This window comes from Anoplophora glabripennis, unplaced genomic scaffold (genome assembly GCF_000390285.2).
Source record: "Anoplophora glabripennis isolate ALB-LARVAE unplaced genomic scaffold, Agla_2.0 scaffold31, whole genome shotgun sequence".
Lineage (NCBI taxonomy): Eukaryota > Metazoa > Arthropoda > Insecta > Coleoptera > Cerambycidae > Anoplophora > Anoplophora glabripennis.
Genome location: NW_019416897.1, coordinates 1,838,573 through 1,855,860, shown reverse-complemented (window position 1 = coordinate 1,855,860; position 17,288 = coordinate 1,838,573). Strand labels below are relative to the sequence as shown.

The 17,288-nt window shown below is 34.1% G+C and overlaps 2 protein-coding genes across 3 annotated transcripts; one reads left to right on the top strand and one right to left on the bottom strand.

Annotated features, from left to right (window-relative positions):
• The first annotated feature begins 809 nt into the window (after positions 1-809).
• LOC108905732 (alcohol dehydrogenase class-3) lies at positions 810-6,230 on the top strand. The gene is made up of 7 exons (XM_018708734.1): positions 810-1,048; positions 1,102-1,345; positions 1,398-1,618; positions 1,683-1,899; positions 1,958-2,224; positions 5,647-5,785; positions 6,103-6,230. The coding sequence occupies exons 1-7, from the start codon at positions 1,031-1,033 to the stop codon at positions 6,131-6,133; spliced, it is 1,137 nt and encodes a 378-aa protein (XP_018564250.1). The 5' UTR covers positions 810-1,030; the 3' UTR covers positions 6,134-6,230.
• Positions 6,231-6,285: 55 nt separating this feature from the next.
• Positions 6,286-16,819, bottom strand: LOC108905698. Of its 2 annotated transcripts, XM_018708682.1 has the most exons (9): positions 16,664-16,819; positions 16,187-16,605; positions 15,869-16,132; positions 14,507-15,394; positions 11,266-11,449; positions 9,177-9,331; positions 8,869-9,078; positions 6,511-6,641; positions 6,286-6,435 (listed from the first exon to the last, which is right to left on the bottom strand). In XM_018708682.1, the coding sequence occupies exons 1-9, from the start codon at positions 16,755-16,757 to the stop codon at positions 6,408-6,410; spliced, it is 2,373 nt and encodes a 790-aa protein (XP_018564198.1). In that variant the 5' UTR covers positions 16,758-16,819; the 3' UTR covers positions 6,286-6,407. The 2 variants fall into 2 exon arrangements, with proteins under 2 accessions (XP_018564198.1, XP_018564197.1); XM_018708681.1 differs by having other exon boundaries at positions 6,286-6,641.
• Positions 16,820-17,288: the final 469 nt, after the last annotated feature.

Here is a 17,288-nt window from a genome sequence, read left to right as displayed (position 1 = left end):
ATGGAACGTCAATGGTGCACTCAGTGTGCACCAGTTTTCTCAATGAAAATCGCTAATAGAGTAGTATCTCTGGACATCACTAAACATAATAGCGGGCGGCAAATTCGAATGTCCAGGAAAACTGTCTAAAAAATTGAGAATTTTTTTTTTTAATTTAAGGCAAATTTCTAATTTTGTAAGAAATTTGAAACACAACAAAATCTGTTTTCATTTGTTATTTATACTACAAACATAGATAACCTTATAAACTGAGTAACTACTGTATACACTTTACTATCAAAAGAGGATACCTATATTTTGATAACATGATAACCCTGATTTATAATGAATAACCTTAACCCTTAACCCCTACCCCTAAAAGCAGTAGATAGGTGCTTAGGATTATTTATTTCTTTATCAACTTAAAAATTTGTAATTCAATAAATTTCTAGGAAAATAAGAATGTTATTACTTATAATCGGTATCTAAACTAAATTCGATTAAGCTTTTCATTTGAATCACAAAGCATTTATAGTATGATTTGTTGCCTGAAGGAATAATGTTAGAATTCTCAGTAGTCTCGCAATGAATATAATATGACAAATACATCTATAGTAGAAATAATCGATTTGTGATAATCGAATTTGTTTTTAATTTTCCTTGAAGGTCGGTCTTGCAATTCAATTTCGCGCTTGTAATTTTATTTGCACTCGTTACCAATAAATTTATCTAACGATAATAATTATGATCTTGCATATTTCAACTTGTACCTATTTTGTCTATTCCTAACGATAAAAAGAGAAAAACTACTATTGAACTGCGTAAAGGATATCTTCCACGTTAGTTTCGTCCTAGAGAAGGACGCTGAAGGGAGTTAAATCTTATATTGGAAGGTAACTTTAATCACAGTTATCTATCTATTCTGTAGTCTATTATCATTATCTATTTATGAACTAACTGTAGTGGTGTAAAGGTTCGCCGCGATAATCTCAATTGCTATAATAAATTTTTTACATACTTTAGTTAATTTGTAAGTGCCTACGATTTGATAATGAGTACTGCAGGCAAGGTAATTTTTTTAAATAATTTTTTCATTAGGTTTGATAATATAGTATTTTCAAGGTAATCAGTTGCAAGGCCGCAGTGGCGTGGGGACCTAAAGAGGAGCTGAAGATAGAAACCATCGAAGTAGCTCCACCAAAGAGCCACGAAGTGAGAATTAAGATTCTTTATACCGCCGTTTGCCACACTGATGCATATACCTTGAGCGGCCAAGATCCTGAAGGCCTATTTCCCGTTGTCTTGGGACACGAAGGTGCTGGTATTGTAGAAAGTGTCGGAGAAGGCGTTACAAGTGTTAAGCCAGGTCAGTAATAGATTAATATATTTTTTTGTTGGGTTTTTATAGAATTTTTTAGGTGATCATGTCATTCCTCTCTACGTTCCACAATGTAATGAGTGCAAGTTCTGCAAATCCCCAAAAACGAATTTATGCCAGAAGATCCGTATACCGCAAGGTAGGGGAGTCATGCCTGACGGTACCTCCAGATTGTCTTGCCAAGGGAAAATGTTGCACCATTTCATGGGGTGTTCTACCTTCAGCGAATATACTGTCGTGGCTGATATTTCGGTAGCCAAGGTACATCTTATTAAGTGCTTTGTCTCTTTTGGCCAGCATATATTTTTAATTATTGATTTGTTAGGTGAGCGACGATGCTCCTTTGGATAAAGTCTGCTTGTTGGGTTGTGGAGTACCTACCGGTTATGGGGCAGCTCTCAACACCGCCAAAGTAGAAAAAGGCAGCACTTGTGCTGTATGGGGACTGGGTGCCGTTGGCCTAGCTGTAGGGCTCGGATGTCAAACAGCTGGTGCTTCTAGAGTCATTGGCGTAGATATAAACCCCGAAAAGTTTGAAATTGGTTTGTATTTTTTAATATTAGGTACATTAAGCAAAAAATATACAACAAAACTCTGCAGCAAAGAATTTTGGTTTCACCGAGTTTGTGAACCCCAAGGACTACGAGAAGCCCATTACAGAGGTTCTGATTGAATTGACCGACGGAGGCCTAGATTTTACCTTCGAATGCGTTGGAAATGTGCGCACTATGAGGGATGCTTTGGAATCCTGTCACAAAGGTTGGGGGGTCTCTACTATTGTAGGGGTAGCTGGTGCTGGGCAAGAAATCAGCACCAGACCGTTTCAGTTGGTCACAGGCCGTGTTTGGAAGGGCACAGCCTTTGGAGGTAAAAACATTAATTCAGCTACTGAAAATTAAAGTGGTTATATAAGTATTGGGCTCCTTTCGTAAGGGATGATTTTTAAGCTCGCAGAGATTTTTTTAATGAAAAAATTTTGAATGAAATTTGCGAAATTAAAAATTAAAATGGAAGTAGCGGAACCTGATATTACAGGTTTGCACATATATTTGTAAAATATATCTCTTTTCATAATCAATTAATCGTTAGTCAGGTGTTTTTTTTTTTCAATTTTTCACAATATTGTTCTTTGTAGTTACACCTTTTTAAATTTCATAGTGTCATTCTGTTTTTTAAATTTCACTTTAAGAGATGAGAATTTGTGAAATAAGCCTAGAAATCATCTAAAAAACTGTTGTCCCACACTTTTATTTATTATTAAAATATGAATAATTTAAATTTCAGCAGCCATCACTGGATTAATAATAATCTGTTACGTTATATTTTATTTTTTGCTGCTACTTATTGCCAATACAGATAAGTGTACAAAGCATTACTTTGTACTTATTGACTGAGAGTGACCTACAAATGTGTAGACGCTACGGAAGCATGACTACTCTTGTATTACGCAAATAAACTTTTTAACTAATGATATTGTTGAAAACAACTGCTGTGTAGACTAAAGCCCATTCTGCATTGAATTGTAGGTGTAATTAAATGTTGACCGGGGCTCTAGTCTGCAGAGTAGTTGTTACCCACAATATTGTTAGTTAGTAATCCGTTACTTGAACATTATTCCTACTAGCATGTCAATATATCTTAAGCGTAACTTTTAAACTAATCTTTTTTTTAATTACACATTTTTCATGAATTGTTCGTGTACTTTTTATTAAATCAAATAAATCCTAAATATGTTTTGAATTTCCGTCAAAACAACATACTTCACGTCTTGCTTATGGCAGATGTAAGACTAAATTTCTTTTACACATTTAACTTTCAATGTGTTTTTTACATTGATCCATCAAGGTGTAAGTCAGATAAAATGTTTAATGCAGTCATTAATTTGATAGTCATAGCTCGACGTTTTAAAATTTCTTTTGATGTGTTGCTGCCCACAAGAATACCAAAAAGACACGAAACAAAACGCAAGTTTCACTCCATGACATAAATCCCGCAGGCCCCATTATTATGTTGTTTTATAATGTACTGAAACGACAAACTGTAGTTATAACGAGTGGAAACAAGGGTAAAAAATAATTACTTTGAAGCTTTGCAATATCATTCAATAATTCCAATATGACATGTATTTTTATATACAGGTCGTTTCAGAAAAACCTACCGTAAATACAGGAGGTGATAGTATGACAAAAAATAAGAATTTTTTGTCTTATGAACTATATGTTTATCTTCTCTTGTTTTCGAGATACAGAGTGACAAAATAAAATTTTTTAAATATAATTTTTACGAAAATTTCCAAACAGTGCGAAATATTTTTATGAAATTTGGTATTCCGGGGTTTTTAAGGATGCCAAATACGCTGGTCTAATTATTTTTTGGATATTCCATAGAGGGCGTTAGTTATGCTACATTCCTATTACATACATTTTAAGTTCTAATTTTTTTAAGGTTAGGTTTTTACCATTCGGGCTCCAATTTATAATGTACAATTTTATTTTCTAAAAATAATGTACTCTTGTTAGAACTTCGTAATGTGGATAGTTTTTGAGAAAAATGCTTTTAATTAAACTTTAATTTTTCTCAAAGTAGGCTTATGGCAAAACTTATCGATGGATATCTCATAAACACCGCATACTTTCTTAGAAATATTTTAAACCCTAATTAACCTTATATCAAAATTTTAGTGACTATAATTAGTCATTACTAACTACAGTCACTAACAATCACTAAAATTTTGATATAAGGTTAGAGTTTAAAATATTACTAAGAATGTATGTGTTGTTTATGGGATATCCATCGATAAGTTTTGACATAAGCCTACTTTGAGAAAAGTCGCTTATTTTATACACCGTAATATTGTAAGGTTTAATTAAAAGCCTTTTTTCTCGAAAACCGTCCACATTAGGAAGTTCTAACAAGAGTACATTATTTTTAGAAAATAAAATTGTACATTATAAATTGGAGCCCGAATGGTAAAAAACCTAACCTTAAAAAAATTAGAACTTAAAATGTAATAGGAATGTAGCATAACTAACACCCTCTATGAAATATCCAAAAAATAATTAGACCAGCATAGTTGGCATCCTTAAAAACCCCGGAATACTAAATTTCATAAAAATATTTCTTACCCTTTGAAAATTTTCATAAAAATTTTATTTTGTCAATCTGTATCTCGAAAACCAGAGAAGATATATAGCTCATAAGACAAAAAATTCTGATTTTTTGTCGTACTCTCACCCCCTGTATTTACGGGAGGTCTTTCTGAAACACCCTGTATATTTTTTTTATACTGTGTGGATATTTTGTCTATGGAGCTATTTCTTTAGCATACCTATATATTTGATGTCCAAAAGTATACAGGGTGTCCCCGAAAGGTTAGGTCACCACTCGGTGTTCATAGCTGAGCAGTAACCAGATCTTTCTGGGACACATGAAACTAGGCATAGAACATAAAATATAAGACTTTATTTCTATAGGTCATGGACTGATCATCATTTATCAGTTTAGGGTCAAAGATAATTTTTTTAAATCAAGTTTTAGCCATATTTTATCCAAAAAAGAAAGTATTGTATTGAAAATTGATACACGTAAGTTTTCGAGTGTCGAATGTTGATATTCTTAGTTTCTGAGCATCTACTAGATGGCGCTAGTCATGACTTTTTTTGGGGTTAGGTTTTTTTTATAGAGAACCTCGTATACTTACCATAAATTAAAATTTAATTTTACACAAAAACTGTTTTTGAGAAAAACAAAATTGTGTATTCCAAAGTCAGTCCCTATTTTTTATTGTACAGGGTATTTGGAAACAAATGGGATATAATTCTGGAGTAGCTTACTTAACTGAATTTTGCTTGCTTAAAGGACATTGAAAAAAATATATTTTTCTATTAAATTGCCTTTAAAGGGTAACGCCACTCTAGAGGTTGGGAAAAATGTGATTTTCGTGAATTTTCGAGGTAAAATCGATGTAAGAGATAGTGTCAGGAGCAAAAAAGCTTTTGACATGTTTTTGTAAATTTTTTCAAATGATTTGGATTCAAAATGGCGGCTGTATGTGTTGGAAAGCAACGACACCATTTTTTGATAGTTTTTTTCATCCAAGTGAGGATAAAAAATGTTTATGCCAAATTGAACCCTTTAATATTCTGCACCTACAGTTAGCAGCTATTTAAAATACATCACACCCTGTATATCTTTATTTGTGGAGAATTTAGGAAAATGTTTAGAATTAATTACGTTGCTCGACTTGTTATAATGATTGAAACAATTTCCTATAAGTAACGTTGTTCAAGGTTGGAAAAGCCGAGAAAGCGTACCCAAACTGGTGGAGGATTACCTAGCGAAAAAATTGAAACTAGACGAGTTTGTTTCCCACTTTCTTACATTCGAAAAACTAAATGAAGCATTCCATCTCATGCACAAGGGTGAAAGGTAGTGTTACGCAGAATCCTTAAGAGGGCTCTATAGCAAATAGCCAGCCAGCAATACATTTTTATAGATTTTATTACACAGTTTGTCTAATTATGAATTAATGCACAAATAACAGACTTTCCTCCATTCTAACGCAGATTTCCTACAAAATGGACTTAGTTTGAAACTCAAATCACTTTTTGGTGTAAACAATTTTGAACAAGAGATATTGAAAATTGTGTAATAAAATCTATAAAAATGTATTGCTGGTTGTCTATTTGCTGTAGAGCCCTCTTAAATAGAATACTATTGTAATACGATAAATTTTTTTGTTTTAGCATCCGCACGGTTCTGTCCGTTGCCCAATAATTTCCGCTTACTAGCTTAGCGTTGGTCTTGGTTGCACGTTACCTGATATTATTCCTGTCACTTTTTATTGGTTATTAAATAAAACTTTATGCATTTTCTAACAATGTTTTATTTTAAGAAAATAGTTTTTTAAGTATCAAAAATAACGAATAAACAGAAAACAGAATTGCCTTACGTGGCATAATCAAAAACAGAAAACAAAATTCTCTTACAGCTATTTATCAACGTAAAATCACATAAATACGAAATATTTTTAAAGTGTCCAACTCTCTCCTCAGTCCGCCATTCTCTGTGCTACCGTCCTACAAATAAAGCTGTTATTAATTGAAATTAGCAAACACGCAAATTCCCTGTCATCGGCAAGTGACTTTAGAGACCTTTGTGTTAAGACATTGACGATGGACAGTCCTACTTCCTCTTTCAATGCTTCCGGCAGGTGTTTTAGAAGTCTGCAGACACCTTTTGTGATGTCCACTTCCACCGCCTCCGTCGAATCTGACTGGATACTCTTTGGAAAGGACATAATTAGTGTCATATAAATTGTTTTAAATTGAAAACGATAACTTTGCTATCATGCATACATGGTGTCCGCAAACTTAATGTGATGACAATTGTGATAATTTTGACATTAAAAGGCTGTCAGTATACGAATTAACACATAACCTAAGTTTGATCCTTCTACAGTGGGATCCCAAAATAATAGGCAGCGATTTCATCTTTAATCCGGCACACCATTTTTAACAGTCAAAAAGAGAAGTATGAGTACATTCTTCGTATAAAGTTGTATGCGCCGCATTCTCACAGAGCAGTTTTAGGACATTTTTCTGTTGCAGATTCTAGATTTTCACTGGTGTTTGGTGTGTGATGTCAATTGGGTTGCATTTATTCGGATTCGGGTAATTCTGTCAGCACAGGCAAAAAGGTGTACGCGCGAGACAAGTAACAATTGTAATTGATTTATTAGTGATTTTGGGTTTTTCGTCTTAAAAATGGAGAGTAATTCAAGCTGGATGGTATTTTAAAAAAGAGCTTCAGACAAGGAAAAAAATTCAGGCTGCTGTCTCGCAGGATCAAACTGTCCAGAATATCTAGAAAGGTGCTTTGGGAAACAATGCATGACATGAAAATTTCCGTTTTATAAAACGAAATCGAAAGGGTATGCGATAGAAACGGAAGAAATACGGAGAAGAAACTATTTATTAGAGTATTAGAAACTTGAAAACTAAGTCGTAGAATATATTACAAGAACAAAACAATAAATGAAGGTCATACGGTGGCAAAAGTGTGGCACCATGGCAATATCGGAAGCAAATGGCAGGCATTTCTGGAAGGATTTTCGACTGTATTAAAGTCACCTTTTGGAAAAGGGCGACGCCTAATAATAATAACGCATATTGGAAGTACAGCAGGATTTTTGGAACAGGGTGTATACAGGGCTGGAAAATCCACATGGTCCATCTTCCTTTACATGAGAGCGACAAAGTAAAGTAAAGAAATCCGTGCGATAGACAAGGATGGCTATAGTGAAGACCTTTCATAATTTGAATAGTCACGGCCCGTTTCGGATTAGAAGTGGGAGTGACTATTCAGATTATGAAATGTCTTCAATGTAATCATCCTTGTCTATCGCACGGATTTCTATGACTTACTTTATCGCTCTCACGTAACGGCTGATGAACCATGGGGACTTTCCAAACCTGTATACACTGTGGCTACGATTTAGGTGAAACAGGCCTATAATTCAGGTGTTAATTGACGAATCCTTTTCAAATTTTAACCACTTATGCAGACCGATGGGGTGCACATTTGAGAATCATTAAACTCACATATATCCATAGGTGCGCATTAGGGGAAATTAAAAGGGGATCGATTTTTCAGTATTTTTTATTTGCGAATAAAATACGGAAATGCTGATGCCTTAGTCTTAATCAGCATCATCGAAAATATACCCATGGCAAGTTTCATCCAAATCGTATACAGGGTTGTACAGAAAATTCATTTAGTACAAAAATTAACATTATATCTTGTATCCCCACAATAATGCAAAATCCAGTGATCCATGCCAAATGATTTTGTTATTTTTGTCATTTCATTTAAACAAAATCATTTGGCATGGATTACTGGATTTTGCATTATTGTGCGGATACGAGATGCAATGTTATTTTTTGTACTAAATGAATTTTCTGTACAACCCGGTATACGATTAAGGTTAAGTCTATAAGCTTTTTAAAGTAAATATTCACCATGAACTTATTTTTTATAATTTTCTGTTTTTTGAACCCTTCTCAAGTAGTCCGCCTATGGATCTTGTCCCCTGCACCCCTTACCTCCCGTATTAGTCTAAGTGCTGGATATGAATCACTACCCATTATTATGGAACACGGGTATAGATAAATGGCGACCTGAACAATAAAAAAAAATAATGTCCAAGGAAGCATTTTTGGATAAGACGATTCATGTCAAATTGATATAAAATCATTCCTAGAATTTGCCGTCTTTGTTTGTCCGTTTAATTTCTGGACACCCTGTATAATGAGTTATAATTCGATGCAAAATATTTAACCAAAGCTTCTGATCAAAACGCAGCAATTAACCAAACACATCTCACTACCAAAATGCTTATAAAAAGTTACAGGCCTTCAACGAGTTTTCCAGTATTTTTATGAAACTTGGCATAATATTTTTTTACCTAAAGTATAGAGATCTAAAAAATATCTATTGAAAATACTTCTTACCTGAAGAGCATTTCCGTACAGCTGCAAACAATACTTCAAGGCGATAATCAACTGCTTCCCAGTATTACTATCGGGAGCCTGTGTCTCTACCACTTTACACAACAATATCATCACATCTGTCAGCAGTTCCATAGCCTTTTCACTTCCGCACAGGGAAAATATCTCTTGCATTACGTTCAACCATTCACTGCTTACGGCACGAGGCAGAAACTGAAAAATTTTCAATGATAATTTTTACGATACGAAATTATTTAAAAGATACAGAAATAATCAGTCGCCGCAAAAGTAGGGATAAATAATTTAGTTACCTGTAAGATCCGATTTACACAATCTGCATAGTTTTCGGTGCTAAAATCACTGTATAAACTTCGTAAAAGTGTTGAATCAGTCTTAGAGGAAAGGAACTTTTTATAATAATTGGTAAATTCATCTTTATATTTATCTGCAGGAGTATGAGATTCATCTAGAAATACAAGAAATAATAAGGCTATTAAGTTTTAAGAGTGATTTTATTATGGCGAAGTACGGTGCGCTACGTGCGGTTCATGAAACTACGTAATGGGAAGCCTTCCGAACAAAATTTCATCAGTACACTGTATCTACCACAAAGTTATTTTTGTGAAACTATTTTTCGATAATCATGCAAATACACATTGAATAGTGTAAAACAATGAAGTTCACATCCGACTGTGTTCCTGTGGTTAGGGAGATTTCATGTTTGAAACATTCTGAAACGAGTCTGAACATTCTGATGGTTGGTCGACGATCACACTTGCCCTCTCTTCTTGTCGTCGTGTACACTGTCTCGGCCATCACGAAACTTCCTGACCTACAGGAACACAGTCGGATGTGATACACACTCCTCACCGTACACCTTTGTAACAGTTAATATGTTTCCATCTCTGTCTTACGGACTTTAAAACAGAACTTGATTGCTGTACGCTGTTCAATGTGCGTTTCCATGACAAATATCAAAAACTCGCTTCACGGAAAACGTTATAACTTCATAGTAGATACACGTATACTGATGAAATTTTGTTCGATCGCTCAGAAAACTCCCCACTGTGTAGTTCCATTGACCGCACATAGATAGCGCCACACAATTTGCCACAATAAATTAAGTCTTAAAACTTAATAACCAGATTGTGCATATTATTTTTAATATAAAGTTCAATATTTCCCGAGACATAATTCATTAAGAACTATTTCTGTTTGGCAACATTTATTATTTATATTCATTGTAATAAATGCCCATTTTCAGATAACGTGTGGTTCCAAAAAACAGAAATTGTTAAAGTTACTTTATGGATTTAATTAAAAGTTAAAACACATTCACTCCTACGTCAGTTTTTGGCGGGATTTGCTAACACAGCCCAAAGCTATTGCTTCATAAATTTTCAAATGACAAAATTTTAAAAAATATTAGAGTATTGCAAGTCACACATCAGGAACACGATGGTGCCGAAAAAAGACCATGTTACACCGATGCGACGCTGGGCCCACAGTGGAATTTCACATATCTGTGACAGGACTCGATTTTACGATTTTTACGTGTCATGTGGGAGGGAACGCGTTAAAATTTGACTGTGACATGCGATTTTAATAAAAAATTAATTGATCTGAACATGGGTAAGTATACAAAATATTAATAAGAATTTCACATTTGTCTGCCAAAGTCCCACTGGTATCACTAACTGTATCAAATTTATTAAAATAAACTTTCCAGCATTTTGATGTACCTAAGTGAAAAGTGGCAATGACGGGTTACAAAAATTAAAGTGGTTATATTTTGGTAATGAAGGCCCACATAGAGAACTTTTGTGAAAAAATTCCGACTGGAATTAGCAAAATAAAATATTAAAATATGGGTGGTGTGTCTGACCACCATCTCAAAAAGGGTTGCATATACAGGGTCGGAAAGTCCCCATGGTTCATCGGCCGTTACATGAGAGCGATAAAGAAAGTCATAGAAATCCGTACGATAGAGAAAGATGGCTATAATGAAGGCGTCTAATAGTCACCGCCCATTTTGCCCTTCCACAAAAAGATCCACTTCCTATTTGTGGAAGGGCGAAATGGGCGGTGACTATTAGACGCCTTCATTATAGCCATATTTCTCTATCGCACGGATTTCTATGACTTACTTTATCACTCTCACGTAACGGCCGATGAACCATGGGGACTTTCCGACTCTGTATATGTGAAAAATATATCTGGCAAACTCTAATAATAATAAATTGAAATGTTTATTATTGACCGCTATCCCAGGAAATATTAAACTTCATAAAAAAGTGATAAATAACAGTGAGGAAATTATTATTCTAGAACAAAAATGTAAATTAAATGGTAATCAATAAATTTACAGAAAAGAAGAAGTGAAATATATCAATATATTACTTTCAAGGTCGTAGTTTGGGTGTACTTCGCACAAACTCTTGATGATGTCAACAGCATAGGCAGTGGTTTGCTGCTTAACAACATTTAGTTCTAAAAAGGTACAACGACATTCATCCATTATAATCAGTAGGACACATCTTACTTTGGTCATTTCAGAATTTGCTGGAATTTTAAATGAGCAATCCTGAAAAAAAATTAACCCTTTTTGTATTTTTCCTCAATGGAGTCAAAATTATAATTTTTTATTTTTACAATAATGACCTTTCTTGTAGAACAATTAGAAAACAAAACATAATTCGCATGCTGATGATGATTAAGATCATGATTAAGACTGTTTTATATTTTTGACTCAATAAACTGATGAACAAATGTGCCAAGTTATATAAGTACGAGGGTAGCCTTTTATATTTCGGGAATAGAGAACAAAAATAGAAATTAATCATCGTATAAGGCTTTATTGTTTTTAAAATATTCTCCATGAAGATCAATACACTTTTGCACGAGTTTGAACCAATTTTCAAAGCACTTTTTCCATTTCGATGGAAGTACCTCCAAAACATGCATTTTTAATGCATCAACCACTTCTTCAGGCATCAAAAAACGTTGACTTCGTAATTTATTTTTGATGTGCGGAAATAAAAAAAGTAATGGCGGGCCAAATTAGGGCTGTACGGCGCATGATTCATCAATTCGGCTTTTCAGTTCTCAACAGGTCTTTTGTTCGAACCGAAGAGCTCATATTGTTATGGTGGAGAATGATCTTCGGCATCTTCAGCCTCAATCTCACGATAAGCCACATTAGTCCTGTAGCCAGGGGGGTCCCAATTGCCTCCTTTATTTAGGTGGAGTTACTCAAGTGTTTTTTGTGTATTTTGAGCTGCAGAAAACGCATTTTTTGGGTAGAAGTTTGCCCTGATGTCGATAAGTTTTTTATTAACAAAAAACTTGCAAAATACTGAGAACTTAGTTTTTGGCAAGATAAAAAGTATTTTCTTGTTCTTTGATCCATTTTAAGAAGAAAATGTCTCCTGTTAAACGCATAGTTTTCGAGATAAACACCGCCATGTATGTAAGAAAGCGGCTGTCTTCTTACAGGGGTTTAATACACGATCTTGACACATACTCTTCATTTCTAGACCAAAGAAACGATGAAAACTGAACGAAACATTAACAATTTAATGAAAATTTGCAATATAACAATAATTAAAATTAAAATTTTTTTGACAAATAATGCAAAAATCTGATTTAATTAAACTATTCATCTTGTAACATGAACATTAATAATTCTTTATCTTTAGTGCAATTTTGAAGCGCAACTGGCAAATTTTTAAAGAAAAAATTTGATAGATGCAAGGGTCGGCGGAGATGCTAGTAACTCTTTTCAGGAGTATAATATCATGGGGTTTTTTGGTACCTGTAAAGGGCATAGGTAACGCTAAATTATGGTATACCAACAAATTAAAACATTTAATACTAGGTGTTTCATTTTTGCTGGTACATTTTGATAACTTCAAACAACTATAACTTTAACTTAAATGGAACACCACCCTATATTTTTTTACTCTGTCGTATGCAGATTGAAATTTCCTTTCAAGCCATATAAGCATTGTTAGGGTTGCCGTTACTTCTTTTAGAGATATTTGCAATTTTCTATTTTTTGGGCAGTTTTTCTCGTATCAGACCTGTTGTCAAATTTGTCTTTACCAGAAACACTCCAAAAACAATTGAAATAACATGACATTTGTCAAGTTAGTTGTCAAATAATTATTGTTGCGTCTGAATAGTTTTGCCGAAAATTTAAATAAAATGCGTGAAGATCGTTTAAATTATGCTAATCAAGATTATTTTAATTTTTTGTTATTTATGGAAAATGTGACAAAGTAATTTCAAGAACATGTAGAGAATCTGACGCTCTTTTGGAAAATGTGACAAAGTAATTTCAAGAAATGCATGTTGAATGCTGATTTTTTCCATAAATAATAAACAAATTAAAATAATTCTTATAAGTATAATTTAAACGATACCCAGGCATTTTTATTTGGTAGTGCTGGAGAGTTCTAAATATTTTAGTTGTGGTCGTCCCAGGAACATTGCCATGTTGCCAAATTTTCAAATTTTTGGAGCAGTATATTTCGACTGACGTAGTTCTCTGGACACCCTGAATGCAGTGGTTTTTGATGGTACGTCATTGTCGAAATAAGTTCATCGATGCACTGTTGCTGAGATAATCCACACTTGAAAGTTGTAAAAAGTAATTGCAGTGAAATGTACACGACTTAATTCCATTTTTTTGACCGAGACGAATTTTTCAAGTCACTGTAAACGACACAAATCAAAAGTTCTGAGTAAGTATACCGATAAAAAGTTAAACTTTACGATAGTGATGTCGGTTATTAGATGGCAGCACCAGGATCATCTAGTCCTGACTTATAAAAGACAACCCTCTTAGTACGCGCTATACACAAATTATGGAAAAATTTTTGGCTTCCATAAATTGGTCTATTTAAATTTTTTAGTAATTTTTTTTGTTACAATATTTTACAATTTTAATATTTGTTTTTATTTTATAGTATATTACGTAATAAGTGTTGTAAAAAGCATTTTACGCACGAATGGAAAAGTTACGCACGACGCCGCGTAGGGGTGAGTGCGTAATTCTATGAGTGCGTAATTGCATTACACCACGTATTACGTACTACGAGTATACTTTACCTACGACCACTACTTTAAATTCTTAAAAACACACTGTCTACGATCAATGCAAGATTCCTATTACGTCGTACGGTAAAAAAATCGCACAGCTTGGTAAAAAAATCGTACAGTTTTCCTAGCAACGGTCAATACAAACAGTATTGTATTGACCGTTGCTAGGCGGTTGCTAGGAAAACTGTGCGATTTTTTTACCGTACGTAATAGGAATCTTACATTGATCGCAGACGGTGTGTTTTTAAGTATTTACAGTAGTGGTCGTAGGTAAAATATTTAATTGACATGTTTGTTATTGCAGTTGCATTAGTAGTATAGTTTGGTCTGCTATTATCATAATTCATTTTTATTGTAAAAGATAGTTCTAGGATACCCTCAAATACCAATAGACTCGCCAATTTGTGACTGTTGAAACACATATGTTTGTTTTCTTAAGTTCACGAATTGTCACCATTCTTTGAATCAAACATTGTTAACCATATTAGATGTTTGTCCTGCATTTTCATTTAGAGAGAATTAAAAAAAAAAAACTTACCAACAAGATTTGTAAAACATAACCTAACTGCTCAAACTCCATTTCATTCAAGAGAAGAGACAGCAGTGGAAGAAACAAGACATTGACTATGTTGTTACTTCTCAAGTAACCCATTTCTTGTAATTTCAAGAACAGAGCGATGTAGTTATCAACATTGTTAGCATCAGGCCGATTGTCTAAAATGAACTGCCATAAACAATCAAGGATGAAATTCTTTATGGTCACGATTTCTCTTATGGCGGCAAACAACTTTTCATAACACTTGATGTAACATTTATTTCTTATACATTCGAAAAAAACCGCCTTCAATACGATACCGGGGCCCTGCAGCAACAATAAACACATATCCTTGATGAAATCTTCATCAATATCTGTCTGACCGTTCATTTTATTGAAGATTAACTTCAACTGAGCCTCGACTCTATCAGTATCAGTCACAAGTACGTTAAAGTAGTGTTCATAAAAGTGTCTTGTCGAGATCAAAATCAATTCTTGCAGAATTAGTGTTGAGGCGCATTTTACAGCTAATTGCTTTGCCTCATCTTTTCCTGACTGACAACTTAATTTAAGCAACCTTGCAACATCGTCTTTATCACAGAGATGTGCCCAAGTATGAACGCACTTCATGGCATCCTCATTGTTGAAGATTTGGGTGCCGAGTACAGCTTTAAACCAAGCTTGCTGATCTTGGTCTTTCATATGGACTTTCTTGATCATTGTTGGAGTGTCGGCAGCCTGGATGCGTTCAGCTAAAGTTTTGGGTTTTTTGGCAATTGAACCTAGCATATTTATTAATTCTATGGCTCCATTGTATTTTTGGTATTCCTCTACTACTTGGTACGCCTTACCGGCTACAACACTTTGTAGTGGCTCCTCGCCTTCGTTAACCTGAAAAAAACATGACACACTGCTTCTATAGCACAACTAACGGTTGTTGCTTGGATTATTTTAACCCAAAAACTCTTAACAACTCAGGGGTATAAAGCCACTGGTTTACAAGACACAAAATGATTAATTTAAAAAAACTACAACAACAACAACAATAATAATAAATCATATGTATTTTCAATTTTTTTTATAAATACATAAATTCCAAAATAATAGGCAAGAATCGGTTAAACTGCTTTATGACTTTACACTAATGAAAAAAGAATAAGTCTAAACAAGTAACATCTAATGATAGCAGGAACATACAAAATACTAAATTACAAGTGAAGAATGATATAATCATTAAATACTTACATGTACACGTACACTTACTATGTTCAATTAATTACGAAATGAATAAAAAGCTAATGCTAATGACCCGTACATATATTGAGACAACTGAAGCAATTTGTAAAAATATAACTTTTTACTAACCTCTGCCCAAGAACAGTATACGTTTATAGTAACGTTTTGAAGTAAGGTACAGGCTGTCCTAAGAACATTTTCGATAAACTGTTTCAAAATAATGTTTTCCTTATCGCAGTATAACAGTAACTCGAACAAACTTAGTAAACTGTACCCCATATGTTGATATATTTGAACGGCCTTTAAATTTTTTACGTGACCTGGATGTAAACCAGTTAACAACAGCAAAATCATATTTGTTACTTCCGTAAGCTTAAAAACATCATACTCGTCCTGAAATTAAAGAATTTTGTCAACAATAAAAATTTATAAAAAATTATAACATGCCTTTTCTGAAATCTTATCTGAAGAGAGTTTTATTACAGCTGCTCTAAGGAACATCACAGCATATCGCAGTTGAGTATTTGGAACAGACTTTTTCAAACAAGGAACTATTTCTTCCAATAATTCTATTCCATAATTTATCGGTAACTTCTCAATGACTTTGCAGTAATATTTACACAGATCTAAACCATAAACTATGTTAGCTAAAACGCATTTAGACAGTTGTGGCATTATATTGATTAAATGATCGTAATCTGCCAGTTCTAGTGGTTTTTTGTATTTAGTATTAATAGCTAGGAATAAAACGATATCTTCTACTTGTTTATCAACAATGCTATTAATTTTTCCACCTTTGACATAGTTTTTGCTACTAATGTGCTTTTGAATTTGTTCAATAATTTTCAAAATCTTTTCTTCGTTTCCTAAAAGAAATATCCGCCTTTTTCAAAAAACTAACCTAATCATTATTTTAGAACCCACCTCCTTTATAATTTATCTTTGTAAATTCTCCAGTTATTTTTATAACATTTATTAAAATGCCCTGTATGGCCACTAAATCATCCGTTAGTTCCATTTTTTGAATGATATACTTAGAATATATTTATTAAATTTGTATTCCACAATATTAAATGACACTATTGGAAGAAAGTAAAAAATAACAAATAACAATCAAAATCAACAATTCAACAATTGTGTGAATTCTGTGCTCTGTGGTCACAAAACAATAATAGATCTGTGAGTGGCGCCGCGCCATTATTCTATGGCTAGAAATTGGCCTCAATGATTTGGGATCGAGGGGGATTATCCCTCTTTATCCTGCCTCATCTCGTGTAGGCCTGGACAGCCTTCGTAGGTGGGCCCCATCCGTCGTCTACCCCGACCGCAAATGCGGCCGGTGTAGGCGCTTTGTGGGACCTCCTTTTGTCCTGGCTGGGCCCCGCCGGCTAGGGCCCTTTCTTCTGGCGCTCTTCTTGCTTCGCCGGCTCGTCTGTGTAAACCCCGGGGGTAGTGTCATGTTTATGTGTGGTATGGTTGGGTAGGGTAGTGCGGCTATGCAGCCTGGGATGCGCTTTGCTAAGGTGGCCCTTAGGCTAGCGCGGGAGGG

Excerpts from the sequence above, each read along its gene's own strand:
- LOC108905698 (XM_018708681.1), bottom strand. The coding sequence starts at position 16,757 with ATGGAACTAACGGATGATTTAGTGGCCATACAGGGCATTTTAATAAAT. Across the intron at positions 9,332-11,265 it reads CCCAAACTACGACCTTGAAA|ATGAATCTCATACTCCTGCA; the intron begins GTAATATATTGA and ends TTGTATTTCTAG. Across the intron at positions 9,079-9,176 it reads GTGTAAATCGGATCTTACAG|TTTCTGCCTCGTGCCGTAAG; the intron begins GTAACTAAATTA and ends AAAATTTTTCAG.
- LOC108905732 (XM_018708734.1), top strand. Across the intron at positions 1,619-1,682 it reads CTGATATTTCGGTAGCCAAG|GTGAGCGACGATGCTCCTTT; the intron begins GTACATCTTATT and ends TTGATTTGTTAG. Across the intron at positions 5,786-6,102 it reads CTCATGCACAAGGGTGAAAG|CATCCGCACGGTTCTGTCCG; the intron begins GTAGTGTTACGC and ends TTTTTGTTTTAG.